The sequence below is a fragment of the Rattus norvegicus genome, chromosome 6 (assembly GCF_036323735.1).
Source record: "Rattus norvegicus strain BN/NHsdMcwi chromosome 6, GRCr8, whole genome shotgun sequence".
NCBI classification, from domain to species: domain Eukaryota; kingdom Metazoa; phylum Chordata; class Mammalia; order Rodentia; family Muridae; genus Rattus; species Rattus norvegicus.
In genome coordinates, this window is record NC_086024.1 from 134,311,919 (window position 1) to 134,337,604 (window position 25,686).

The 25,686-nt window shown below is 51.5% G+C and overlaps 1 protein-coding gene and 11 non-coding genes across 12 annotated transcripts; 9 read left to right on the plus strand and 3 right to left on the minus strand.

The window, feature by feature from the left end:
- Positions 1-2,812: 2,812 nt before the first annotated feature.
- On the plus strand, positions 2,813-2,896 carry Mir493 (microRNA 493). Its single transcript, NR_032123.1, has one exon. It is a non-coding gene; the product is annotated as a microRNA 493 (primary transcript).
- A 6,327-nt stretch (positions 2,897-9,223) lies between these two features.
- Positions 9,224-9,320, plus strand: Mir337 (microRNA 337). The gene has a single exon (NR_031781.1). It is a non-coding gene; the product is annotated as a microRNA 337 (primary transcript).
- Mir3544 (microRNA 3544) lies at positions 9,236-9,323 on the minus strand. The gene has a single exon (NR_037318.1). It is a non-coding gene; the product is annotated as a microRNA 3544 (primary transcript).
- A 182-nt stretch (positions 9,324-9,505) lies between these two features.
- On the plus strand, positions 9,506-9,589 carry Mir540 (microRNA 540). The gene has a single exon (NR_032118.1). It is a non-coding gene; the product is annotated as a microRNA 540 (primary transcript).
- Positions 9,590-9,760: 171 nt separating this feature from the next.
- Mir665 (microRNA 665) lies at positions 9,761-9,854 on the plus strand. The gene has a single exon (NR_032757.1). It is a non-coding gene; the product is annotated as a microRNA 665 (primary transcript).
- Positions 9,855-13,312: 3,458 nt separating this feature from the next.
- Rtl1 (retrotransposon-like 1) lies at positions 13,313-23,862 on the minus strand. The gene is made up of 2 exons (XM_039113376.2): positions 19,369-23,862; positions 13,313-18,726 (listed from the first exon to the last, which is right to left on the minus strand). The coding sequence occupies exons 1-2, from the start codon at positions 19,501-19,503 to the stop codon at positions 14,260-14,262; spliced, it is 4,602 nt and encodes a 1,533-aa protein (XP_038969304.1). The 5' UTR covers positions 19,504-23,862; the 3' UTR covers positions 13,313-14,259.
- Positions 14,531-14,644, plus strand: Mir431 (microRNA 431). Its single transcript, NR_031953.1, has one exon. It is a non-coding gene; the product is annotated as a microRNA 431 (primary transcript).
- Positions 15,440-15,532, plus strand: Mir433 (microRNA 433). The gene has a single exon (NR_031954.1). It is a non-coding gene; the product is annotated as a microRNA 433 (primary transcript).
- Mir127 (microRNA 127) lies at positions 16,536-16,632 on the plus strand. Its single transcript, NR_031872.1, has one exon. It is a non-coding gene; the product is annotated as a microRNA 127 (primary transcript).
- On the minus strand, positions 18,451-18,565 carry Mir3543 (microRNA 3543). Its single transcript, NR_037317.1, has one exon. It is a non-coding gene; the product is annotated as a microRNA 3543 (primary transcript).
- Positions 18,484-18,564, plus strand: Mir434 (microRNA 434). Its single transcript, NR_032278.1, has one exon. It is a non-coding gene; the product is annotated as a microRNA 434 (primary transcript).
- Mir136 (microRNA 136) lies at positions 19,417-19,498 on the plus strand. Its single transcript, NR_031882.1, has one exon. It is a non-coding gene; the product is annotated as a microRNA 136 (primary transcript).
- Positions 23,863-25,686: the final 1,824 nt, after the last annotated feature.

Consider the following 25,686-nt stretch of genomic DNA (forward strand, 5'->3'; position numbering starts at 1 on the left):
CCTCTCGGGACCCAGACCCAATCGTATTGGGCAAGGGGGTTGGCATTAGGTGTTAGCTTCGTTCGACCTGGCTGGTATTAACTCTTACTGTATACAGGGTCATTCTGCAGGGTAGCTAGGTATTAAGTGAGGTGGGTCCACTAGGTAGGAAGTAGTCAGCAAGCCTGGTGGGGGGTTGGCTGGGCATGGAGGGGGATGGTGGGATGGGGAGGGAGTTGGTGGTATTTCAGATCACTGTCTATATACCTGCACTTTACAAAGCACTTTATTGTTTGCATGGTGTTGACTGATGGTGGGATGTATGAGGGGAGGTGTCTGTGTGTGTGTGTGTGTGTGTGTGTGTGTGTGTGTGTGTGTGTCTGTGTCTCTGTGTGTGTGTGTGTCTGTGTCTGTGTGTGTGTCTCTGTGTGTGTGTGTCTGTGTGTGTGTGGTGTGTGTGTGTCTGTGTGTGTGTCTGTGTGTGTCGTGTATGTGTGTGTGTGTCTGTGTCTCTGTGTGTGTGTCTGTGTCTGTGTGTGTGTGTCTCTGTGTGTGTGTGTCTGTGTATGTGTGTGTGTGGTGTCTGTGTGTGTGTGTGTGTGTGTGTGTGTGTGTGTGTGTGTGTGTATCATAGACAGAGACCCTGGCTCTGAGAAGGCATGAAGGCCAAACCATAAATTTTCAGGTGGTTCTAGCAGAAGCAGGATTCTTTCTCCAGAACCCCTACTGATCCACAACTTCAGATTAATACCTCCAACTTCTTTCTACTTAGAATCAAGTGGCATCCCCCGCAAAAGGCTGGGCCTTATGGCTCATACAGCCCTGTGATCATGTAGCTTCTAAAAGTATCTCCTCTAGAGGGTTTTCCTATCTCAGATGGAGGCTGTCCCCACCACCCCTTTACCCAGTTCTTGGGCAGCCGCAATAATGGGTAGTGCCTGATTGGGGGCATAAATAAGCCCCTATGTCCACTGGTCTGTGTGTTAGGTTCAGGTGGGCACTGGACTCCTGTCAGAGGCCTCATCATGCAGGAGACCTAGTCTCTGTGTGTGTGTGTGTGTGTGTGTGTGTGTGTGTGTGTGTGTGTGCGCGCGCACACGCACGCGTGTGTGTTATGGTTTGTTGTGTTGTGTGTGTGGTGTGGTTTTTTTTGTGTGTGTGTGTGGTGTGTGTGCATGGTGTGCATGTGCATGTTAGCTTATGTGTGTGCCTGAGTGCACTCGTGTGGTTTGTGTGAGTGTGGGTGTGACGGATAATGGTGAGTGCCTGGAAGTAAGAAGAGACTGAGTGGATTTCCCCCGAGCCCCAGATGCCCTAGGTGCAGACTCTACGTACACTTTCCCCCCCTCCATGTCCCGCTCCCGACCTCCTCGACTTGACTACCAGCCAGTCTGTCTGGCTACTGCCACTACAGGGTTATGAGCTGGTGGTCAGTCCCTACCACCTTTGTGATCCCACTCCCCAATTTCCCCTTCTTTCTGACCATATGCTTGAGATAGCCCCATACTGCATGCATGAGTGTGGTACTTCCCCTCCCCCATCAGCTGCAAAGAGCCCCTTCCATCAGGGCTTCTCTTCCCTATGAGGAGTTGGTCAACTTGTCCAGCCTCTAGCTCCTGCCCCTTTGTTTGGGGTTCTAATCAGCTCCCCAGACCCTGACACCCCCGCCCCGCTCTCCTGGTTTGGGGATAGCTCACTGGGCCAGAATCGGTCTACCTCCTTAGACCAACCTCCCTAGCCACTCCCAGGGGTACCTGTTGCCCTTTGGTGCTGGTCTGGGGAGCTCCAGACTGGATGGGCTTTCCAGATTGCACTGCTACAGCACGGCTTCAACAGAGAGACACCCTGAGGGACCACCAAGAGATGACATCATCCACTCGGCTCCAGGTGAGTTCCCTGCACCCTTCATTGTGCAGGTAAAGCGATTCAGTAACCACGTGCAATGTATTTGTTTTCCTGACAACTACAAGCACCATAATTTGAGCTGAAGGTCCCTGATGGCATCGGAGTTTTTCTGAGCAAGCTCTTTGCTGGGTAATATGCCAGCAAGAATCTGCAGGAATAAACTGGGACACATCTGGAAAGTTCTGGCAAACCAGTCACAAGTCTATTGGGCAGTGTGCTGGAGACCACTTTATAGCTTGCTAACTTTCTAGCTTGCCTTGGGAGTTTGGTGGCCCGTTTAAAATTGGAAACATTTAAAGGAAATTAAATGAGATTTACGATATTAACGAGAAGGCTCGGCAGTTTGCTGTGAAAGCCTGATGACCTGAGTTCAATCCCCAGAACCCCCTGTAGGAGAGAGAAGGCTCTCCAGAAAGTTGTCCCCTGACCGCCATATTGCGTACCCACACTCTCCCATACACGATAATGATACGTGTAATTTTTAAGATGGACTTGTGGAGGAGGAGAGGCAGCTGTCTAGAATTCCATGTGGGTGTCTGTAAACAGGATTTGTTTACGGGGTTGGGGGTGCTGCTCAGGACATCTGCTGTTCCTACCTGTTAGGACATCCAGGCTCAGAAATTCTCCGACCATCATGCCGGGATAATGATCTGTCATGTTGAATGGTTGGGTGGAGGATCAAGCCACATAGGGGACCCACACTGATCTTCAGAGGGGGAGAGAGAGAGAGGTTTCCAGGCTTAGCCTTGGGTCCTGGTTTTTCCCTCCTGTTCTATTCCATCTCACCCATGTCTGTCACCACGGACTTCATCACCATGACTTTCATCACCTCTGCCTGGCCTCTGTCATCTTCCTGGGCACAGCATCTCACCTCTGGCCAGTCCCTCACCTTCCTCACCTCCATCATCTTCGCTTCTGGGCTCATTCTGGCCTCCAGGGCCTTGTACATGGTAGGCTTTCATTCATTGTTTGCACATTCGGTGAAGGTCTACTGTGTGCCAGGCCCTGTGCCAGGCATCGTGTAGATGGACGTTGCCCTTGAGAGTCCACAACTCTGGGAGACACATGCAAGCGGCTGGATGGCGAGAGCCTGTGTCAAGGCTGCTTGGGGATGCGGACATAGGGAGGGGCTGTAGATGCTGCCTCTGCCCCAGTATTGCCAAAGGGATCTGCAAGGAGAGACCTTAGGTACCCTCTTTGTTCCCTATGGGTGGCCCTGTCTCAGAAATGGTACCAGGTCCTCAGTCCATTAGAGCTAACACCTTCCCCATAGCTCCCTCCCAGACTCCTGTCCCCCAGCAGCCTTGTTTCCTTATAGTCTACACCAGAGTCTCTGGGTCAGCACCCCCAAGTGTTTGCTTGGTTGGGGGTTGTTCTCTGTGCTATTTTCTATGCACTTTGGGGCTCCGGGGAGGGGCATGGGGATCTCTCTTGTCTGTTGTTTGTTATTAATTATTTTTCCTTGATCACATACTGTTAAACATCTATGTTGGAAGTTCCTAGGTCTGAGAAACCTTAGGAGGGTGGGTCATGGGACTTAAAAGGTTCCCTTAGGTTTGGAATCTACTTGAGATTGGGGTACTGAGTCCTCAGGGATGTATTATTGGGGTGAGTCTTTGTATACTTTTGCAGGATGTTCCCTTGAATGCTTTCATAGATTCAGAACTGGAATTGGGTTGGATATGCTGATGCCTTGGGTGGGGCCTAAGGGCCTGAGATCACTTCTGGGCCTCCCTTCAACCCAGGACACCACAGTGTCCCATGGAATAGCAATCTCCAGGTGCTTATGCTCACAAGTTATATCAAACCCGACCAGTGATGTCACCCTAGGCCCCCCACCTCTCATGCCACACCCATGTGTCTCACCTCCCCACCTGCTTAAGCCTCCCACAGGAGTCACCTGAAGGTTCTGTCAGCCTGACAAGCTTCCCCACTCACGGATCACGCTCAATCCCTTCTTCCACTCATGTGTGATGTTCAGGCCCCCACTGTCACACTCTACCTCCGTCACCTCTGTGTTACACTAGGTCCAGTATCAAACCACAATGAATCCCTCCTTACCCTTTCACAGCCCCTCCCCCCGAGTCCCTCTGTGTCTCATGCCCAGCCCCCTGCATGTGTGAACTGTACTTCATGAGCTCCTCACTCTTGTCAGGTCGCCTTCCCAGCTACCATGTCTTCTCCCTTCACCTGAGAGACAGTACCAGGCACTTCACCAAACCCCTCTCTCTGTCATGTGCTAGCCTTCCACTGTGTGTCTCACGAAATCCCCTCCAGTTATCCTAAGAAGCCCCCAACCTATACACACAAATCCTTCTAATGTGTCCTGACTATCTCGTCTAGTTATGTCATACCAAGACCCCACTTTTATGTCCTACCAAGCACCCCTCCACTGAATTATTGCTCGCCCCTATCCCTGGGTCACACTGAGTGAGCCATGCACCTATTCCAGGAGTATCACACAGAGCCATTTATTTACCCATAAGTCTCTATCTAGTCATGTGTCCCTACCACATGTAACATGGACCCACCTTGCCTCCTGATATCATGTTGAGCTCCTCCCTTACCCCTTTAGTCCTCCCAATATCACCCCAAGCTGCTCCACATTTGACAGTTGTGCAGAGATCCTCCTGCATCCAGAGGTCACACAAAGCTCTCCTCACAGCCACACAAGTGGCTCCAGAAAAGCTGAGTCTTCTGTCGCTTCTCTTGTTTCAGTGCTTCAGGCTGAGTCCACTAATGTCACGCAAAGCCCACTCCCCTCCTGTTCATGCAGCCCTCCCTCCTTTGAGCTCCTCCCTGCCTCCTCTCACACAGACTCCCCCCTACCTCCTGTTGTCTTGACACTCACGTGGTACACAAACCTCTCCCTTCACCTACAACCCCCTCTCCCAAGTTATAGGTAGCCCCTCCTCTCTGTGCTGCTAATGCAAACTCCTACCAGGCCACGTGCAGAATTTCTCCCACTTCCCTGTCAGCAAGAAACATGTGTCACATCAAGTTCCTCCATTCATGTGTCACACAAGCCCCTGTGTGTCACACCAAACGCCCACCGCTGTGATGTATCATTCCCTAGCCCACACATCTAAGTGATACCTAATCCTGCCTCCACCCCTGTCACCTGGAGTCTCTCTCCTCTCGCACACAGCCACTGAGTCATGGACTCAGAAGTCATATGAAGCCCCTTCTCAATCTGGGTGCCACACCAAATCCTTGACCCTCCCCTGTGACCCTGAGTCCTACTCCTCCGTATTCACACTGAGCTCTTCCCTTGCTCTTTATGCATGTAGAACCCCGCCCTTCCTGTCTTCCCTAAAGCAGAGCCCGCTTGCTATCTTGAGGTCCTCTCCTGTTCGTGGGTCGTGATGACCTCATGCTTGTGAATTGCATAGCTCCCCGTCCCCCCACCCCCACCCCCACCCCCTGCGCTTTGGTGTTTCTTACCAATTCCCTCTCTGCCACCAGGGGCTCACACCCATCCATGTGTCATGCCAAGCCCCTTTTGCATCCATGTGTTACACAAAGCACCACCTTCCTGTGTGTCCTATAGAGAGAGAGCTCCCCCACCCTGTGTCACTTGGAACCCCTCTCATCCCCATTTGTTATACTGTGCTCCAGTCCGTGTACCTCAAACAGAAAAGATTCCCCATGCTTTTAACCATGACCACTCCCCACTTCTCCTGCTACATGGAGTCTCGCTTCCTCCTGTCTCCCCACTTCTGTACCCTATGACACCCTCTTTCCCTGTCCCTCGAGTCACACAGAGTCCCCTCTGTCACCTGTCACACTGAGTCATACCCACTTAGAGCATTTCTGTCCACACATGTCCCAGGTAGCTCTGTACTTACCGTGTGGACAGGGAAACTCTCTCCTACCTGTGTGTGACCCTTTGACCCTGGGCTGCTCTCTTGTGTCGCACCAGACCCTTCTCTTACCTACTGAGCTTTCACACAGAGCCCTTCCCCTTCTGTGTGTCACATGGGGCCCTGCCACCTAAGTATCAAACTGATCCTCTCTGTGTGTCACCTTAAGTCTTTCCTTGGTCACATGCCCCATAATACTCAGTCCTCCTTTGTGTCATGCTAAGTCCCTGTTTTATAGTGATGCCTCAGAGCTCTGAGCTCTCTCCCCTTCCACAAGACATTTTCTTGTGGAACTCTTTTCCAACAGTATTTCTTATCTAGACCCCATTGCATGTCAAAACTTTCCACACCTATGTCACACACAGAGCCCCTCCTACCACCCATGAGTCACAACAAGGGTCCTGAGTCATGCTGTGTCTCTGCTCAGGTATCACATTCAGCACCACCCCTATCCCTTTGTCAAAGTAAGTTTCTCCTCCATATTTTTACATGAAGCTTCCCACTACACCTGTCTACTTCATCTCAGATAGACCCCTCCCACCAGGCTGCACTCCCAAGATCCTCTGTGTTCGTGTGTTAATATTTCTTCCTATGTTTTAGGCTGGCATCACACTGCATTCTTTCCCCTTGTCATCACATGTTAAGGTTAAAATATTGTCATCCATGTGCCTTAAAGAGACAATTCCATGATGGGCCATGCTTACCTGACCTCTACCCATGTATCCTGTAGAGTACATGTATCAACATGTATCATGCTTAGCCTAACCCTTCCTGTATGCTCCCTCCCCACGTGTCATGGTCACCTGAGTCCTACCCATGTGTCCTACAGCGAGAGCACACCTATTCTTAACATGTGTCATGCTTAGCCTAGCCCCACCCATGTGCCCTATATAGGAGAGCACCTCTCCTATGTGTGTCATGTTTAGTTTAGCCCCACCCATGTATCCTATAGACAGGTCACCTCTCCCCACAAATGTCAGGCTTAGCCTAGCCCCTCCCATGTGTCTAATAGGATAACTTTCTCCAACACGTATCATGGTGAGCCAAGCCCCATCCATGTCTCATACCACCCCTCTCCCCATATGTGTCATTCTTCGCCTAGCCTCAGCTGTGTATCCCACAGAATCCCTCCCTGCTCTGGGGTCATGCTTAGACTAGCTCCATCCATGTGTCATGTAGAGCCCCTCTTTTCTTTCCCTTATTTTTCATGCCTAGCCTTGCCTCTGTGGCATCCTAGGGAGCCTCACTACTGTTCTCCTTCCACCCTGAGCTCCTCCCATGCCCGTGCACCGCTCCCTCAGAGGTCACAGTGTGCTTCACTGTGGTGTGGCAGAGCGTTCCCCTTCTGCCTGTGTGACACCCAGATCTCCACACTTGTGTGTGACACTCTCCTCTCCCCCACACGTGGGTCATTCTGATGTCTTCCAGGGAGCATCCTTTCACCATGCAATACTGACGTCTGTCTTACTGGGTCCTCCTGTATGCCACAGCGTTTCTTCCCCTGCGTGCCACATTCAGTCCCTCTTCCATGTCCCCGGGACCCCTCGAACCTGTGCTTTACCCCACTTCCTCCCCTCTCACCTTAGGCCCCACCTTGACTTGTGCTATGTGGAGCTCCTCCCTCACATGAGTGCCCCCGAGCCCCTTTGTCACTGCGAGGACCCCTAAACCATGTGTCACACAGCCCTCATTCCTTTTAGTCACCCCAAGCTCCGCTCATGTTCCAGATGTGATACCCGAGCTTCTCTCCTCTCCTCATGCTGAGGAGCCCCACCTCTGCATGCAGCCCGTTGGGACATTTCACCCCCTGCCATGGGACATGGAGCCCTGCCTCTACATATTCCAACAACTCGTGGGTCACATTTAGGGTCACAGATACTTTCCTCTATGGATATCATCCTGAGCCCCTATTTCCTCTGTCAAAGAGTCCCTCCTCTATATGTCCTGTATGTAGTCTTTTCTCTCTCCCAAGGGTCATAGGACCCCTCCTGTACAGGACTCATCCTGAGCCCCTCCTCTTTTTTATGTATCATGTGACCCCTCCCCTACACATCACATTTACGTTTTTTTATCCCCTGCATTATGGGTTCTCTCCCCCATATAACGCCTTGGACCACTCCCCATCTGCTATGTTTAATCCCTTAATCTCTCCAATATGTTATCGGCACCCTCCTGTGCAGGCATCATGTGGTGTCTCTGTTCCCTCCCAGGGGACATGAATACCCCCCTCTTCATGTGGGATATCAAATCCTTCACCTCTCCCTTGTGCCACGGAGCCCTTTGTCTGCCCTCGTCACCCTGAGACCCACTTGCTTCCCAGGAGCCATATGCATGTGCTTCCATACATACATGTGTTCCTCTGAGACCCTCTTTCCCCATGTATTCATGCAGCTGTGCTCCGTAAGCTTCCCCGAGCCCCCCTGACATCTGCAGCCTCTGACCACAGTGTCGAGCTGCCTTAACCCTTTACCTTTCCTGTGTTACACTCCGATCTTTCCCCTCCTCTCTTACACCGAGTCCTTCCCCATGTGTGCTGCCCTGAACTCTTCCTGAACCTGTCTTCCAGCACCCCATCCTTTCTCCCCACTCCTCCACATCCTATCCCTTTATACCATTATTAAGAAGTTTGTGTTGATTGCCCCTGCTATGCTGGGACAACTGTTTGCTGGCAGATGGGAAGGTGGGTGTGGTGGTCAAGAAAGAGCACAAGACGAGGAATTTTCATTCCATTTATTCATATGTAAGGGTGACGCACACGTGTCATTCAAGCTGGGCATGGTGACACAGGCTTGTCCATTGTAGCAACACTCTGAAACCCGAGGCAGGAAGATGGAGAAGTCAGGATCTCTCTGGATCACACAGATCCTGTTTCAGAAACAAATAAAAAAGCAAACGGGCAAGCAAGAGCAGTTTATGTTTTTAGTTATTCTCAGAAGAGTGTAGTTAAAGCCGATCCGAGAACATTTCTCTCACCCTCAAGGAATCTGGGGAGCTGTTTTTAGCTCTTTGGTTTGTCCCCTCACCATCCTGAGCAGCTTTTAACCCATACATTTTCTTTGGGGAATCCATATGGGGCTGTAAAAGCTCCTAGTGGTTCCCATGAACCCCTTCTAGGTCTCCAGAGGAGTCCACTGGATACTCAGAAGGCTGTGGCTGGGCAGAATGGACCTTAACAGTACACTCCAGTGACCGCAGCCATCCTCCCTTCCCTCACCCCTCCCTCTCCCCTCTCTTCCTCTTTCCTCTCCCCACCCTCTCCCTCCCTTTCACCTCTCCTTATCACCTGGGTTGTCTCCAGTCGCTTCACGAGAGGTTATAAGAAGTCAGGTTGGGCAAGGAGGGGAGGGTAGTTAGTTCCACTGTGCTGCAGGTGCAGGTGCCCTGGGGCTGGCTGTCCTTTTCTGTCCTTTATCTAACCACTAGCCCTACCCGTTGTCTGCGCTTCTTGCATTGCTTCTTCAAGAGAGGAGGGTCCCAGTGTAGTGAGAAGTTGGGGGGTGGGAACGGCGTCATGCAGGAGTTGATTGCACAGCCATTCAGCTCCTATATGATGCCTTTCTTCACCCCCTTCAACCGCGTGTGGCGTCCGGACCCTCCTCTGCACCTTGGACTGCTTAGGGACGCATCTCCAGCTTGCTAATCCTTGGCATGCTTTCTCTCCATTCTCCACAGTTCCTGGAGGGGAATACCAGGGGCTGGGCCATATCTCAGGTCTTTCCTTGGGGTGGGTGGGGACTATCTACCCCTGGTGGGACATTCCCTGGGGCTGGGCCAAGGGTCACCCTCTGACTCTGTGGCCAAGGGTAGACAGGTCAGAGGTCGATCCTGGGCCTACTCTGGGGCTTTTCCCACTGGGATTTCAGGAGCTGTTCTCTCCTGGAAGTCCTCTGAGGGGACCCAGCTCATAGAAGAAAGGGGTGGACCCTAGAGAGATGGTGTCTTTGTTTTTAGGGTAGGGGGAGCAGGGCTGAGACAGGACAGGCAGGGCAGGGCTGAGCATTACCAGTGCTCCCAGAACAGGGTCTCCTTGAGGGGCCTCTGCCTCTATCCAGGATTATCTTTTTATGACCAGGAGGCTGAGGTCCCTTACAGGCGGCCTCTTACTCTCTCCTTGAGCCCTTCTGGAGACGTCTCACCTCATTCAGTTCAAACTCTGGATCCCCTAAGGACTGCAGAAGATCCCTGTCCATCCTCTTCCCAGACTGGGGTGCCCATAGACACTTCAGTAGCACGATGAGCAGCTGGCAGAGGGTACCCCAATAAATAGGTCATTGCATGCCTAAGGGGGCCCATGTCCATCCCCACAGTACCACCATCAACTGCATTAACCGTCCATGGCAGCCAGCCCCGGCACAGAAGAGTACCCTGAGTGGAAAGCCTTGAAGCTGTGAAAGGATTTGAGAGCAGGATAGGGAGGATCCGGGCCCCACCCATCCCTCTCCTTTTCACCTCCCCCCCCCCCCCTCCTTTCTTCCCCACCCCCACCTTGTCCTTCCTACCTGTGCCCCTTGCACTGGTCATGGCGACAGGATGGTCACGCTGGTCTCTGAGCTCACACAGGTGGATGGAAGTCCAGGTGAGGTTTGCTGCTCAGGTTTCAGATCCCACCTAATGATGTGGAGCCCTGGGCCCAGCACCAGGGCTCGAGGTGTATGGGGCTGTTGGGGGAATAGGTGATATTTTCTCTTTCTTTTCTTGCTATGGGGGCAACTCAGGTTACACAGGAATGCAGAGATCTCTGCCCCAGCCTGGTTAGGAGCTGGTAAAACTCTGAGCTCTCAGGGTCCTGTGTTTGTGCTGTCACCGGCTCTGGAGTTGATGATATGCCTGGCCTGGTGCCTGCAGGGACATCTTATAAGGGGAGGCAAGGGAGGGGACAGGGAGGGTGGACAAGGGAGGGCCCCTGCTTCTCTTTGTTCCTAGATGCTGTCAGAGCTCTCCGGTTGGGGATTGAAGCTGGGAAGTGGGGGCAGCGCCTCAGTGGGTGGAGTCTGCAGCCAGGGGCTGTCCTCTGGTTTTCACCTTTACAGGGGTGGAGGTGACGTCATCATCACCTAGCAGGAACTTTCACACCAATTTCTTCCTTTGCTTTTCTCTTCCCCAGGAGGAAAAAAAAGGTTTGTATTGTGCTTTTCAGTCTCTATAAGTGGCTTCGCGATAACCTGATAACCTACCGTTTTAGCACGTCACCAGTTCTCTTCACAGCCTGGACTGCCTCCTTCTCCTGTTAATGGGGACAAAGCCCCTGCTGGGTAGATTGGCAGGCCAGTAGGCCTTTATTGGTCCTTTATGGTCTGTGTATATGTGGGCTGCGGGTAAGTACGTCCACCTCTGCAATCCCTGTCGTTGGCAGCCTCTTTGCAGGCTGCTGGCTCTCTCGTGAGTGAGTTCACCTTTACTCCCACTTGCTAAGGAAGGCCTTGGGTCCCCTGGCAGTAGCAGGCATATAATGGTTACCTGTTCATCCATTGTACCAGAGAAGTTCTCACTACGCAGGACAGAATTTTTTTTGTTTGGTTGTTTATTCGTGAGGCCCAGGTTTGTTGGAGGTACCCAGGTAAACTAAGAGAGGGTACAGGACTGGTGTATAGGACCCTAATGCCACCTCAAGGTTATGGGCCCTCCTTAGGAATTCCTAGCAGTGTTGTGTGGGGCAGTGAAGTGCTTCAGGAAGCAAGGACCCTGATGACAGTCTTGTATTATCTCTTATGCCCCCTTAGGTAATAGGAAGACAGGTCAGTGGGAAAATTAGTCACCCTGCCCCTTTGAGCTAGGGACCTCTGTGAGTACTTTGCTAAGGGGATACTGGAATTCCTGCAGCTGAGCCTTGCACCTTGACCTATGTCATTTGGGGCTCTGGTAGATAGATGAACAGACAACAGAGCACCCTCTCTATCTCTGGGGCCATCATAATATCAGCTGTGTGGGGTCCTGCGTTGGATTCTGAGACTCTAGGTTATGGGTAGACAGTCTCAAGGTGATAGAAGCCACCAGGAAGGCTCCCCAGGGCTGTCTGTGACTATAGCTCTCTGCAGTCTTCCCTGGACCAGGAATTTTTGAATAGATGATACCAGGAAGTCCCTAGAGGGGGTAGAGGGTAAAAGCCCTGTGTTGCTTGCACTTTATTTGTGATCCCTTTGAAATCTTACAGAAGCCTCCCCTCCCCTGCCATAGCTCAACATGAAAGACAGGGAAACAGTAGGATAGATTGTCTTATCTTCAGGAGCCTGTGTGGGGAACAGGGGGTACTGGGGCTTCCTTAAGTACAAGAGGGAGTGCTGAGTGAGGCTGAGCCCCTGACCTTGAACCTGGGATCCTGCCCATGATCTCCTGGTGATACCGTCAGGGGTAGATTCCTCGTTAGGAGGCTAGCCAGCATCCAGCTGCCCCCCAGGACCCATAAGAACACAGTGACTCCAGTGCGGGCTGGAGAGGGCATGGAGGGATGTGGTCTTGGGTTCTCAGGAGTGTTTTTCTGGGACCCAGGCTCAAAGATCCTGATGTAAATGGCATCAGTGAGCTGAAAGCAGGGAGGGGGAGATGTCATTCTGGGTCTCCAGGGGCTTGACACATTTCCCTGGGTTAAAGGAGGGTCTCTTAGGCTTAACTCAGGGGCAGATTTCCAGGCAGGATGTCCAGGGCAGAGGTAGTAAAGGTTCCTTGGGTGTGAGGACCCTGCTCATTGCACTTCCCCACTATCTTCGAACACACGCTAGGAGGAGGGCCTTGGTTTTATACTCCTAGCTTGTGTGCAGGTTTCCTGGGTAGGAAGTACAGAGTTTGTGAGTAAGGACTATTTCCCTCCCTCCCTCCCCAGAGTAGCCCTCAGGATAGTTATTTTTAAGGCAAGGCTCCAGGCCTTCTGCTCTGGGGCCAACTGTGGGAACAGTTCCTGTTGGGGGGCCACTGGGGCTTCCTTAAGAACAGGAGGGAGTGCTAATTGTGGCTGAGCCCCTGACCTTGAACCTGGGATCCTGCCCATGATCTCCTGGTGATACCGTCAGGGGTAGATTCCTCGTTAGGAGGCTAGCCAGCATCCAGCTGCCCCCCAGGACCCATAAGAACACAGTGACCCCAGTGCGGGCTGGAGAGGGCATGGAGGGATGTGGTCTTGGGTTCTCAAAGGTCCTGCTGTTCACCCTCCTGAACCGTGGGTATTGAGCACAGTTTAGCCATTCCTCATTTCTCATGTGACTAGATGGTTGGGACCAGATGAGTACTAGGATTTCTGGGTACCCTCCCTTTGCCCCATGAACCCCTGAGTCCATTTTCCATTGGAGGTGAGGTGTTGAGGGTGCAGTGACTTCTCTCCCTTTGTCTTCATCAGCTGCTTCAGGAGGGTCAAGCCCTCCTCCCTCTCCCCCTTCCCTCCCCTTCCCCTCTCTATACCCGCTCCCCTCCCTCTTTCCTTCCTTATACCCATTTCCCCTCCCCCTCCTCCTCCCCCCTTGCCCTTGCCCACCCCTAACCCTCTCTTCACTCTCTATCCTTTCTGACCGCATGCTTCTCCAAACCTGTCTTCTGCTATCCACCTCCTCCGTCTTAGAACAAACCACAAAGTCAGATACTCTTTTGTTCTCTTTATTCGTGGGACAAAAGCAGCTGTGGGATGGGCAAGCATGGGAAGGTTCTCCTTCCTGTGGCAGTGAACACAGGTCTGGTCAGAGCACTCTAGGCTCCTTGGCACAGTAGATTGGGTATCTTGGGCTTCACCAGTGTCTCTTGGGGGCTCCCTCCTATATGTAAAGTTTCTGGCCCCTGCACTGTCCATATGTCAGTTTTGGGAGGGAAAAGGGAGCCCCACTCAGTGCTAACACCCTTTCTTGGGTCCCCCGAGTGTCAGGGACCTCCAAGGTGGACAAGTCCATCTGGTAAGTTACACTGGTACTTCTGATGCTCCTTGGAGCAGTTCTGCCCAGGTAAGTTCAGAGTTCAGGGTCAGATGAGGTGTCAATGGAGCCGGACCAGACCGGTAGTGGGGGTGTGGGCTTGCTTGCGGGGTGGGCTGGGGTTGTGGGAAGCATGGAACCACAGCACCTCGGGAGGATGGGTGGGGGTTGGGGAGTTGGAGCACCGGCATGGAGGTAGAAGTCAGTGGAGCACCCAAGGTCAGTGTCCCAGGATGCACAGGTGGCCGCATGCCACACGGGTGGTGGTGGTGGTGGGGTCCCTGGCATCTGCTTGCTTGGCTGCGCCTGCTATGTCTGCTCTTCATCTGGCCTGGGGTGACGGGGTCACTGTTGCTCATCACTGTTCTGTCCTCATTGGTCTCACTCCCGTTTGTGGGCCTGGGGCCCGGACAGTTAGGACAGGGTTGCACAGTCTTGGCTGGCTCTGGGACGCTGACAGTTGACTAGTCCTTTAGCACAGATGATGATGCTGGTGGATGAGTTGAAGTTGTGGCCCTTCACAAGTGGGTTCCCCTTGGGTTAGGAGTAGCAAGAAGGGGGCGCTGGATATGAGGGAAGCTGGCTGGAGGCACAAGGGAGCATGGCAGAGACTTGGTGTGTTTTCAGTCAAGTTCCTCATCTGAGTCCGATAGTTCTTCTAGCCTTGCCTGCTCCCTGGCAAGGGAAGGCAGGGCCATTCTGGAGGCCATGGTCAGGAATCGTGTGAGGGTCCGGGCCACCTGATCTCTGCTAAGCAGAGTAAGGCGGCCATCGGAGCCAAGGGTGTAGAGTAGCCGGTTGTTGAGGAAATCTAGGACCTCTGGGTCCAACAGATTTCGTGGGCGGAAGGTGACCGCCTCTTGGTCGCCAAGCGGGTCCTCTTGCACGTCGTTGTCCTGCGCGTCCTGCGAGGTGTCTTGCAGGCCGTCATGCAGGCCACACTGACGGTAACGTTGCAGGTCGTCTTGCAGGGCTTCTCGCAAGACGACATCTTCATCGCCAACGACGTGCAGCTCCAAGTATCGGTGCTGGTATGGGTCAGGGAAGATGTCCTCCTCAGGGTTGACTCTGACCCCGAAGAACTCACACAGGGTCAACCAGAACCCGGGGGTGAATCGCATGCCCCGTGGAGGTTGGGAATGCAAAGCATTCCGATGCCAGCACCTCGGGCTCAGGACCAGCTCAGCCAGCTCTCGAGCTGGGAGAGCATTGGCACCCACTAGAGGAGGCATCTGCCTGAGCAACTGAGCGATGGCAGTGGCCATGCCACTGCTTGCGATGAGGGTCGGGTCCAGGATGAGTCGGAGCGTGGGCCTGGGCTGAGGCCTGGCCACTTCCAAAGAGGGTTCAGGCAGTGGGGAGAGGGGCCTCCTCGCTCTCGACATCACCAGGAGGGCTGACACACCCAGGACAGTCCTCCAGTAGATCAGACCCCGGAAGAAGTTTAGGACAACGGCCCGGATCTGGGCCACGGTGAAGCGGACCAGGAAGCCATTGAGGATCCGGTCCATCGGGATGGTAGCCAGTAGATCCCGCATCATGGTCTGCCGGTTCAGCTCTATTTGCTCCGAATCTTCTTCACTGTCCTCCTCGTCATCATCGTCCTGGTCCTCATCCTCATCCTCTGAATCAGAGGATGAGTCCATGTACCCCGCCCTCATTGCCATAAGCAGCAGTGGGCGCAGAAACCTTGCTCTGAAGCCTCTCTGGTTCCAGCAACTGCGGAACAGGGCTTGGGTGTCATCCTGATCGGGCATCTCCATGACGCTGAAATTGAAATGTGAGAAGAAGAAGACCCAATGCCCGGGGAGAAGTACGGTGAGCCTGTCATTATTCAGAGAGGCTAGATCCTCTGTGTTGAGAAGGATCATGATGGGCTCCTCGGTGTTCTCCAGGTAGCGGAACCACACCATGAAGGCAGCCCGGATTGGAAGGATCCTCATCTCCACTTGAGGGTACTCCACCTCCATCAGGGAGAGGGGTCTTGAGTAGAAAGCACAGGTAGCTTTTCTGCCAGTTGCGTCGTCCGTTTGAATCAGGGAGGCATACAGGAATGACCCAACGGTGCCTGTTTCCAAGTAGAATGGGTTTTGAGGTTTAGGGTGGTAGAGAACGGGTGCCCTGCTGAAAGCCCTCTTCAGGGAATCAAATGCCTCCTGCTCCTCTTCTCCCCAGTAGTAGGGCTCTGAACTCAGCAGTTGTTTCACCAGGGGCTCTGCCATGACAGAAAAGTGCTCCACGAAGTGGCGATACGGATAGAAGAGCTCAATCACACCTTGAAGACATCTTCTGGTCTCAGGGACAGGGCACTCCACCATGATGTCCGTGAGCTTCTTGCTCAGTTTCACCCCTTTGGGGGATATGCTGAAGCCCAAGATTTCTGCCTTCTGGCGGTGGAACTGAGTCTTGTCCAGTGAGCAGTAGATGTTGTGATAGCGAAAGCGGAGCAGGACTTGGCGGACATGTAAGGGGTGTTCCTCCTTGCTCATTGAGTAGACCAGAACTTCTCTGCCATGGCAGATCACAAAATAGCCTAGGATGTCTTTTAGGATCACGTGAACAATGTTGTTAGATTCATCAGAGAAGGAGCTCATTGTATAGGGCCGGTAGCATCTCATCTGTTGATCGCTGAAACCAAACGATGCTCTCCATGTGTCTTCTGTGTGTGCGACGCTGTTCTTCATCTCAGCCTTGTCGACCTCGAGAACCTCCAGTTTTGTGAACCATGAAGCTGCATGTAACTGGTCAAACAATTCTGGCACCATCTGTATGTAGTCTTGTCTGTCAGTCAGCATGTCATACAGTATCCAGTATTCCTCTTGCTGCCTGGCTTTTTCTTGCATCCTGGCACTCACAGGTTTCAAAGTCTCTTTGGCCCTACGCCTGTGAAAGACGCCGTTTTGATCACTGTCTCCAGCCTGCTGAAGCTCAGAGGGCTCTGATTCAGAAAGATCATCGGATCCGTCTGAGCTTGGCTGGTCGGAAGTCTCATCATCTGCCTCCCTCGGGTTGAACACGTCGGCCAGGTCTGAGTATGTGTGTGGCAGTCCGGGTAGTAGGCTCATGCTGTAGTTCTCGAGTGCGATGCATGGTGGAGGTGGGTTGGAGCAATTCTTCAGACAGTAGGGAGAGTGGAAGGTACAACGGCCTCTGCACCAGTCAACTTCAGGTTCGTGGGTCTGGAGCCACTTAATGCCTAAGATGATGGAGAAGTTGGTCGAAGGTAGGATGTCAAATTCAATCCACTCATAGTGCTTCTGGTGGACACACGCCAGGGAGTCGGTACACAGCCAGACAAGTTGATTGCCAATCACAGAGCCATCCACACCTTGGATTATCTGTCGATGAGTTTTCTCATAGAGTTCCACATAGTGTTCCTGGGCAAACTTCTCATCCATGTAGTTTCCTTCTACACCCGTGTCCACCAGGGCCTTCACTGCAATGCTGTGGTAGGGGTTCACTCTCACCAAGAGCATCAGGAAGAAGTGATGACGGTCAATGTCTGGGTGGAACTCATTGGGAGGCCAGCTGCTAACCCTCCACTTGTCTGGGGCAGGTGAGTCCATCCAAGCCAGGCTTCTTGGGCGGGACTCGGGGGGCAGCCTGAGTAATGCCCTTCTCTCTGCCAACCTCTCTTCAATTTGCAGAACAAGAATAATCAGGCTTCTCAGGGAATCTGGCTGAGGGATCCGAAACAGATAGCGCCTGATGTCTTCATTGAGCCCCAGGCACAGGTGGGCCTGCAGGACTTCATCTTGCCAGCCTAAGGTAGGTATCAGACCGAGGAACTCATTGATGTAGTCGGCGGCACAGCGGTTGCGCTGTCTGATGTCCAACATGGCATCTTCCGCCACACGCAGTGTATGCCGGTACTCAAACTTTTCTGACATGGCCTCGAGGAAGGCTGGGAAGTCGTTGATCAGGTGGCTGTTCTGTTCTAGTAGGTCGTTGGCCCATTCTAAGGCTACGTCAGAAAGGTGGTGGATGACAAATCTCACCTTCAGCTGATCATTGTTTACCATTACTGGGTAGTTCTGCATGGTTATCTGGCAGAGCATAATGAACTCATTGTAGTCTCTGCGATCTCCAGAGAAGGGCCTGAGGCGGGGCAGGCGGTCTTCATTGAGGGCTTGCACCATGATCCTTTCTACCACTCTCTGTTGTTCTTCGAGGTCTTCCATTTGGAGGAACAGCGAGATGATGGACCCCATCGTGGCCACGACTTCTTCCGGAGAGCTCCTGGACGGATCTTCCTCTTCAGAATCTTCATCATCATCCTCCTCTTCATCTCCCAGGTCAGTATCATCTTGATCTGACTGGGTCTCAGATGAGGTCATTGTTTCATTCATGCTATAATCGGATACGTCACTGAGTGGATCTGACTCCTCCTGGTTCGATCCATAGCTGGACTCCCGGTTTGAATCATCAATTGAATTCTGGTTTGAACCATCGCTAGACTCCTGGTTTGCACCATAACTAGACTCCTGGTTTGAACTATAGCTTGCCTCCTGGTTTGCACCATAACTAGACTCCTGGTTTGAATTATCACTTGTCTCCTGGTTTGAACTATAGCTTGCCTCCTGGTTTGAACTATAGCTTGCCTCCTGGTTTGAACTATAACTTGCCTCCTGGTTTGAACTATAGCTTGCCTCCTGGTTTGAACTATAACTTGCCTCCTGGTTTGAGCTATAGCTTGCCTCCTGGTTTGAGCTATAGCTTGCCTCCTGGTTTGAGCTATAGCTTGCCTCCTGGTTTGAGCTATAGCTTGCCTCCTGGTGTAATCCATAGCTAGACTCCTGGTTAGAAACGTCGCTTGACTCCAGGTTTGAAACGTCGATTGACTCTTGGTTTGAACCACAGCTCGACTCATGGTTTGAACCATTGTCAAACTCGTGGTTTGAACCATCACTCGACTCCTGGTTTGAATCATCACTTGTCTCCTCCATGTCTTCGGGTTGGTCGTTCGTTCCCTCTTCATATGGTCGAGTGGATGGTTCTTGGGTTAGATCAGTGGGCAGCTCTTGCATTTCCTCGAGTGGGCCACTGGGTGGCTCCATTTTTTCCTGGGCCAGGCCACTTTCTGAGCCCTCCTGGGCCTCCTCCTGGGCCTCCTCCTGGGCCTCCTCCTGGGCCCCCTCCTGGGCCTCCTCCTGGGCCCCCTCCTGGGCCTCCTCCTGAGCCCCCTCCTGGGCCTCCTCCTGGGCCTCCTCCTGGGCCCCCGCCTGGGCCCCTTCCTGGGCCTCCTCCTGGGCCTCCTCCTGGGCCTCCTCCTGGGCCCCCTCCTGGGCCTCCTCCTGGGCCCCCTCCTGGGCCTCCTCCTGGGCCCCCTCCTGGGCCCCCTCCTGGGCCCCCTCCTGGGCCTCCTCCTGGGCCTCCTCCTGGGCCCCCTCCTGGGCCCCCTCCTGGGCCTCCTCCTGGGTCTCCTCCTGGGCCTCCTCCTGGGCCCCCTCCTGGGCCCCCTCCTGGGCCCCCTCCTGGGCCCCCTCCTGGGCCTCCTCCTGGGCCTCCTCCTGGGCCTCCGCCTGGGCCTCCGCCTGGGCCTCCGCCTGGGCCCCCTCCTGGGCCCCCTCCTGGGCCCCCTCCTGGGCCTCCTCCTGGGCCTCCTCCTGGGCCTCTGCCTGGGCCCCCTCCTGGGCCTCCTCCTGGGCCCCCTCCTGGGCCCCCTCCTGGGCCCCCTCCTGGGCCTCCACCTGGGCCCCCTCCTGGGCCTCCACCTGGGCCCCCGCCTGGGCTTCCGCCTGCACCCCACTGTTGCCAGGTGCCTCTTCAACGGTGTTGGATGAGCCCTCGGAGGACTCCATTTGTTTTGATGATGGATTCTTAAGCTCCATCATCGTCTCAAATGAGTCTTCAGAGGGTTCTATCATGTCGTCGGTTGGAAGGGAGTGTGCTCTGAAGACTGGTAAGATCGGGATGTGTGTGGTCAGAGACCGCGACTGTGGACACCAGAACCTATGGACAGAGGGATAAAAGAGCAGGAGGAAAAGCAGCCATTTAGGATCTAGAGATGTTAGGTTCAGATTCTCAAGGACAAAGCAGATGCCCACATGATTAGAATCAGAGCGAAAACAGAGAAATTCTTCTACATTTAATGCAGTCTCCTCTTCTGGTCACTTGGGGCACCTCCAGGGGAAAGACCGTCAATCCCTGACCTGCCTTCCAGGCAGAGTCTGACTGCCCCACCTGCCTACTTCCTCTAGAGGAATGAGAAATTCACAGCCCATAAATTTTGTGGAGCAACTGGTCTGGACCGTCCTCTATGTCAGGCAAGCACCTGGCAGGGCACACTTCTGGCCCGTTGTGCCCTGGCATCCAGGCCTGGTCAATTTCCCTTCCCATCTCTAGTCACCCAAAAGTCGTAAGGGTCACATCTCAATGCCACTCAGAGCTGCTGCTGGCAGGCTTGGTGGTCCAGAGCCAGCCCAGTGTGCCTGGTTGGAGGCAGGAATCTGCAGGGAGATGTATGCTGTTTCACCAACTCTGGGGAAAGAGGAGAAATGGGGCAGTTGGCCACTCTCCTGCCAGTTGGGTCAACAGCCAAAAATAGCTCTTACTTCCTCCTCTAGCCTCCAAGGCGAAGTAAGTGGCGGAGAAAGCCACGGCTTTTGGTTTTAATTTTGCTCCCCATCAATTTTCATAAAATGCCTACTGCGCGCTGAAAACTTGCACTTTGGTGGCTTCATCCTAGGTCACACTTTGTGCATATGCCTAGTTGTGGAAGGGGAGTCATTTCTCTTTCTTAGTTTGGTCCCTGTCCAAAGCCACGTTTTCTCCAGCACGGGGAAGCTGGGGTGGAACTCCGAATACTATTCTCCCAGGATTGCCCTGGTCTGCAGGGCTCCTGGAGCTTCAAACATCTGGCCTCAATTCTGCTCGTACAAACATTTCTGCACGTCTCACGGATGCTATCTTTCCAAGTTTCTCCTCTGCTTAGGAAGGGCCAGGGTTTTTATTCTAGAAAGTGCCCCCCTTTCTCTGTCACTGTTGATTTTGTCTGGTACAGGGGTATATCTAACAGAGGTATGAAGTTGGGTAAAAGGGGGGCCTGGGACCTTTGAAATTTGATTGTCTCATAATTTTTGAAAATCTAACCATGGAGGGTTTAGTGCACGGAAATTGAATTTAAAGGGATGTATTGGTTTGCAAAACAAATTAAGCTAGTTATTCAATAGCTCAGTCATATAGCCATTGCCTTTATGAATTCAACACCTTCTGTTACTTCTCAACTTTCTGTTTTAAGGCCACTGAGCTGACCTATCCAAACACCACACACACACACTTACACACACACACACATACACACACACACACACACAAAACCAAATAAACAAAAAATCTCCATGTTGTCATTCATGTAAAACTCCCATTGGCCATCCTCCAAACCTTGCAGGATTCATTTGGATCTGCAGTTTCTCAGAATTAGACGTACCCTTGTTAGCATGACACTTAAACCTGATCATGCAACCCCTCTGATTAAAGCCTCTCATTGTTTATTTACTGTCTGCAATATTAAATCCAAACCTTTTCTATAAACATGTCTGACATGTAAACTTACCAAAAACCCTTCTCTGGCTGGAACTGAAAGGCCTTAGGATACTGCACAAGCTGGACTTGTCATTCTTAGAGTTAGAGATCACAGTTCCTAACTAAGCCTGCTGTATAGACAGTCATCTCAGAAACACTCAAGGCACATTGCATGAATCAACTCGTTTCCTCTTCAGGATATGTCTGCTGCTATTGAAATGTAAAATTGGACTAATTCATCCACAAGTTCTTTTGTTGAACGTGAAAATCTCAGCAGGTCCCCTCCTAAAAGTTGCTCACTTTTTCAATTTTAAGTAATACCAGTTCTTAATAAAATGTCTGCACTCAAATTATCACTAACAACTTTGATTGTGTAAGGGATTAAATATTTTTGCTTTGCAGACATCAACCAAAAACAGTCTCTTTTCCCCCCAAAAATTTAATATGCCTGGCTATCAGAATAAACTTTTAGTGAGATAAACCATTTTTTTACCTTATGATTTTCCCATTTAACGCGCATGTGCACATGCACAGAAACACACACCCACACACACATTTCTTTTCTGTACTCTGAAGCCCCAGTTGCAATGCATAAATTATTCTTAACCATGTGATTTAATCAGCAAATCAATACAAAACGCACAGTTTCACAGGCCACTCTAGAAATCTCTGACAGCCTTCATTCCGAAGCTTTGACACGGTAACACACTTCTTGCAACATGCATGCACTTGCCCGTTATTCTGCTTACCGCCTCACAAAGTCTCTGCCTCACCTATGGAACCACGTCTTAAAAGTGTAAGCAGAAAGCCATACGTTTCTCAGCAGACTGAGCCTATCCGAGGCTCAAAGTCCATGATATCACTCTCCTAAAATCTCGCTGTGGCTGGCATCCAAACTCCTCAGCATGGCATGACAGCGGACTGCTCACATTCCTCAACACCGTGTCGAACTCGACATGCTATGTCATACAACCTCTCAGCCCCATCTGTAGGTGACCCCACATCTCAGCACAGAAACCTCACTGGATGCCCTCGTACTGAGGAGCCAGTAGACACTCACCCATGCATGAAACGGCTCATTAAATCCACACACCTTAGCATAAAGCACAATTTAAAAACCATCAAATTCCTTTGCAGACAAAACTCTGCACCATTTCACTCCTTAAAATCCTTCCTTGGCCAAACGCCAAACATCCCTCAGCCCCTCATGCAAAAGGATCAAAAGTGATATCTCACCCGTCACTCAGGATGCAACAGTGCCTTCAATGTGCACATGGGTCACAACTCTTAAATATATTACAATGTCCACTCCCTTCTCTGCTGAATTCACAAGCTGTAAGGCGTCACTCCCAGATTTAAAACGTTGCAAAGTTTCTATGTAGCATGAAACTCCAAATTCTCAACAGACAGTACAGTATCTTATCATATCACGTACCAAAAAAAAAAAAAAAAAAAAAAAACCAAACCACAAACAACAAATCTTCCCCATCACACGTTGAAGCCGTTTACTGGCTCCAGTCCAAACTCATTCAAGTGATATTATAATCTGATACGTCATCCCTTGGAATAAAATTCACACGTCTTAGCACAGTTCATTAAATTTGAGCTTGTAACCCCACCTTAAAAACTCAGCAATGTTTCTTAATTGTGCAGGACATAAAACGTCTAGATTCTTGGCATATAGCGAGAATTTGATTTCATAACCGAGCTATGTTGTATCAATCAAACACAGAAAACTCACCATGTCACTCCGCTAGAATTGGATAAATCAAATTTTTAAGCATGTGCAAAAACCTCATCACGTCTGAGCCTCTAAATAAATTCCAAACTTCTCTGCATAGTCCCCAACTCGGTCGTGTATCTCTTCTAATTAAAACCTTTCCTCAGTGTCAACATTAATCTTATCTCCTTGGCGTGCCCTGAGAATCAAACTTTGGCATTCTCTCAACATATAAAGTCAGAACGTTTGGGCACGATCTTAAATGTGTGCCTGTTAGCTTTTCCTATTTATGGTTTCTCAGTGTTTCTTGTTGCTTGTAATAATAAAGTCCAAAGCTGTTAACCATAAAACATGTTTCATCATACGTCCTACAAGCTTATCTCCCACAAGCAAGCAATCACACCATTAAGGTTTTTATTTTTTATTTTTTTTAAAGCCCTTTGGCAGAAGCCCAAAGAGCCCTTAGTGTGATAGAAATTTTTGACTTCTCAAAATAAAGTCCAGATCTCTACCCCCAGAAACTCAAATTGATTCACAAAACTCCCGCTTAAAAATCTTTTCATACATTTCCAGTAACACTAAAATATCCCGCTGTCTTTCTGTGACACCTTCTTTTTAACCCCTGCAATTCTTGACTTCCAGCCTTTCAGACTTCCTGCCCATGAGATACAACCCAAGGGCTTTAGCCCCGAACGGAGCAAGCATATATCCTGTGGAAAACACATAGGTAGTTTCCCGCTTTGGGGGACTGAGAGCTTAAATTGTTTTGCACAAAATATAAATCTTAACTTTGTATCACTTCCTTCCTTGTTTCTCCACAGGCGTCCCTCTAGAAAGACTGAATCTCATGTCCCCTTTTCTAAGCCCGTCTTGATTTTGTTAATTCTTATAGCTTTGTATTTTTTATGGCTTTATATTTTTTAGTCTTCAGTTCACCCAACAGTCTGTTTTTTTTTCTTTTTTCTTTTTGGGCTTAGGCATCCTGCTTGGACCCCAGAGAATTTGAGACACTACCAGAGAGACAGTACCGCCACGTAGCCCACCAGGAGCCAGGAGGCAAACACCACGCCGTGGAACCTGAAGGCTATGCTGAGGGTGAGTAAGAACCTCTCTGTAGCAAGAGGAGGGAACCGCTACACCAGGTGGCCCAGCTCAGTGATCTGCTTCTCTGGGTGGACTTGGAGCATGTCAGAATGTTGTCCTTGCTCTCCGATGTCTTTTGACAATCACCTAGGCTTCACCTAGCTGCTGTCCTCCACCAGCCCCACCCTTCTTGCCTCTAGGCTATTCAGATGAAATACTTCTCCATCTTTCAGGTGCATCTCAATGTATGTTCTAAACCCTTGCATAATGGCTTTGATTTGAAAATTCCTATCAAAAATCTAGATCTAGCCTTTAAGGTTGGAGGATACCCTTCAGGTCCTTATCAGACCCTCTGCCCCACCACATTCAAGACAGACACCCCAGTCTCACCACTGTGAGTGCCCGAGACTCGGTCAGGTCAGCTCCTTGCTTGCCTCTGAGCAAGTGGCCCATGGGGTCAGGGCTGCCCTGGAGCATCTATGAAGGGTTTGGGGAGGGGGGGGTGCGGGGGGGGCAAATCCCTCAGCGAATACCTTTCCCTGTACAGTAAAGGAAATCTGATTTTAAAAATAGAGCTTGGAAGAGGAGATGAGATGATATTTAGGAGCAGAGTTGAGTGTTCAGCATGGGCTGGGGGGCGGGAGGGGAGGGTGGAGGAATTAGGGGAAAGGTAAGGGCAGAGGAGGAGGTCGGGAGGCCTCCAGAGCTCAGCAGGACGGTGAAACCACATAGAGGAGCTAAGGGAAGCCATGGCTCTCAAAAGACCTCCTTTGCCATACTTGGGGTCTTGGCTGCAGGATGAAGACCCCTGTTATATGAGGCACTCAGTGGCACTTACGTGGTACTTAATTAAGCCTTTGGGTCTTAAGGACTAAGTCTCCTTGGAATAGAGACTTTTCTGTCATTACTCCACTGCCTGGCCTTATGGTGGCACGCATGAGCATGGAGCACTAGAGCAGGAGTGCGTGTGCATGGACATTGAGGGGCACAAACGACTCTTTACTTATTTTGTTTTTCACAAATGTCAGGGTCCAGATATGCCTTTGGTGGGTGAAAGCCCAGGGTCATTGTATTGGCTTCCCTGTTGGAGAAGTGTGTTTTGGTCCCTCTTCTTATTCAGGTTGTTGGTTGGGCAAAGCCATACCCTCAGCAGGGCTTCCTTAAAGCCCAAACAAGGAGCTGGGGTCAAATGCCTCTTCATTCTGCAGGGCTACCTACTAGTCCTACTCACTCCACCCTGGCTTGGGCATCTGAGATGAGGAGCCTTCACTTTTCTGCTCAGGGAAACACAGCCAACTCCCCCTGACCTCCCTTAGTGGTCTGGATAGGAATTCGCTATCTCCAGGCCTTGATCCCCATGATGGGACAAGTAAGTGTTTCTGAAGGGGGGAATCCAATGACTCAGGGTAGAGAGTTAATCAGAGTCAGTAGATGGAGGGCTCTACCAGCTGTAGGAAGCCTCTGACAGCAAACCCTCAGCCTCTTGTGTCCAGAGGCAGAGCCGTGCCCTTGACCAAGGAGCCTTGTGTCCTGGCCCATCCATGTTTAACTGGCAGCTTGGGGGGCAGCTGGATCACTCTCCCAGAATAACTATGGAGGGGGGGAGTTGGCCGCTCCGGGAGGGGCCCTGCAGGAGCATACCCTTCTTCTTTGGGCTGCCCGGTTGCAGAGCCAATCAGCTGTTCCTAAGCCTAAACTTTCCTTTCAAGGCCTGTGGGCAGGG

Excerpts from the sequence above, each read along its gene's own strand:
- Rtl1 (XM_039113376.2), bottom strand. The coding sequence starts at position 19,503 with ATGATAGAACCCTCTGAAGACTCATTTGAGACGATGATGGAGCTTAAG. Across the intron at positions 18,727-19,368 it reads ACAGTGGGGTGCAGGCGGAA|GAGGGCTCAGAAAGTGGCCT; the intron begins GCCCAGGCGGGG and ends GAGGAGGCCCAG.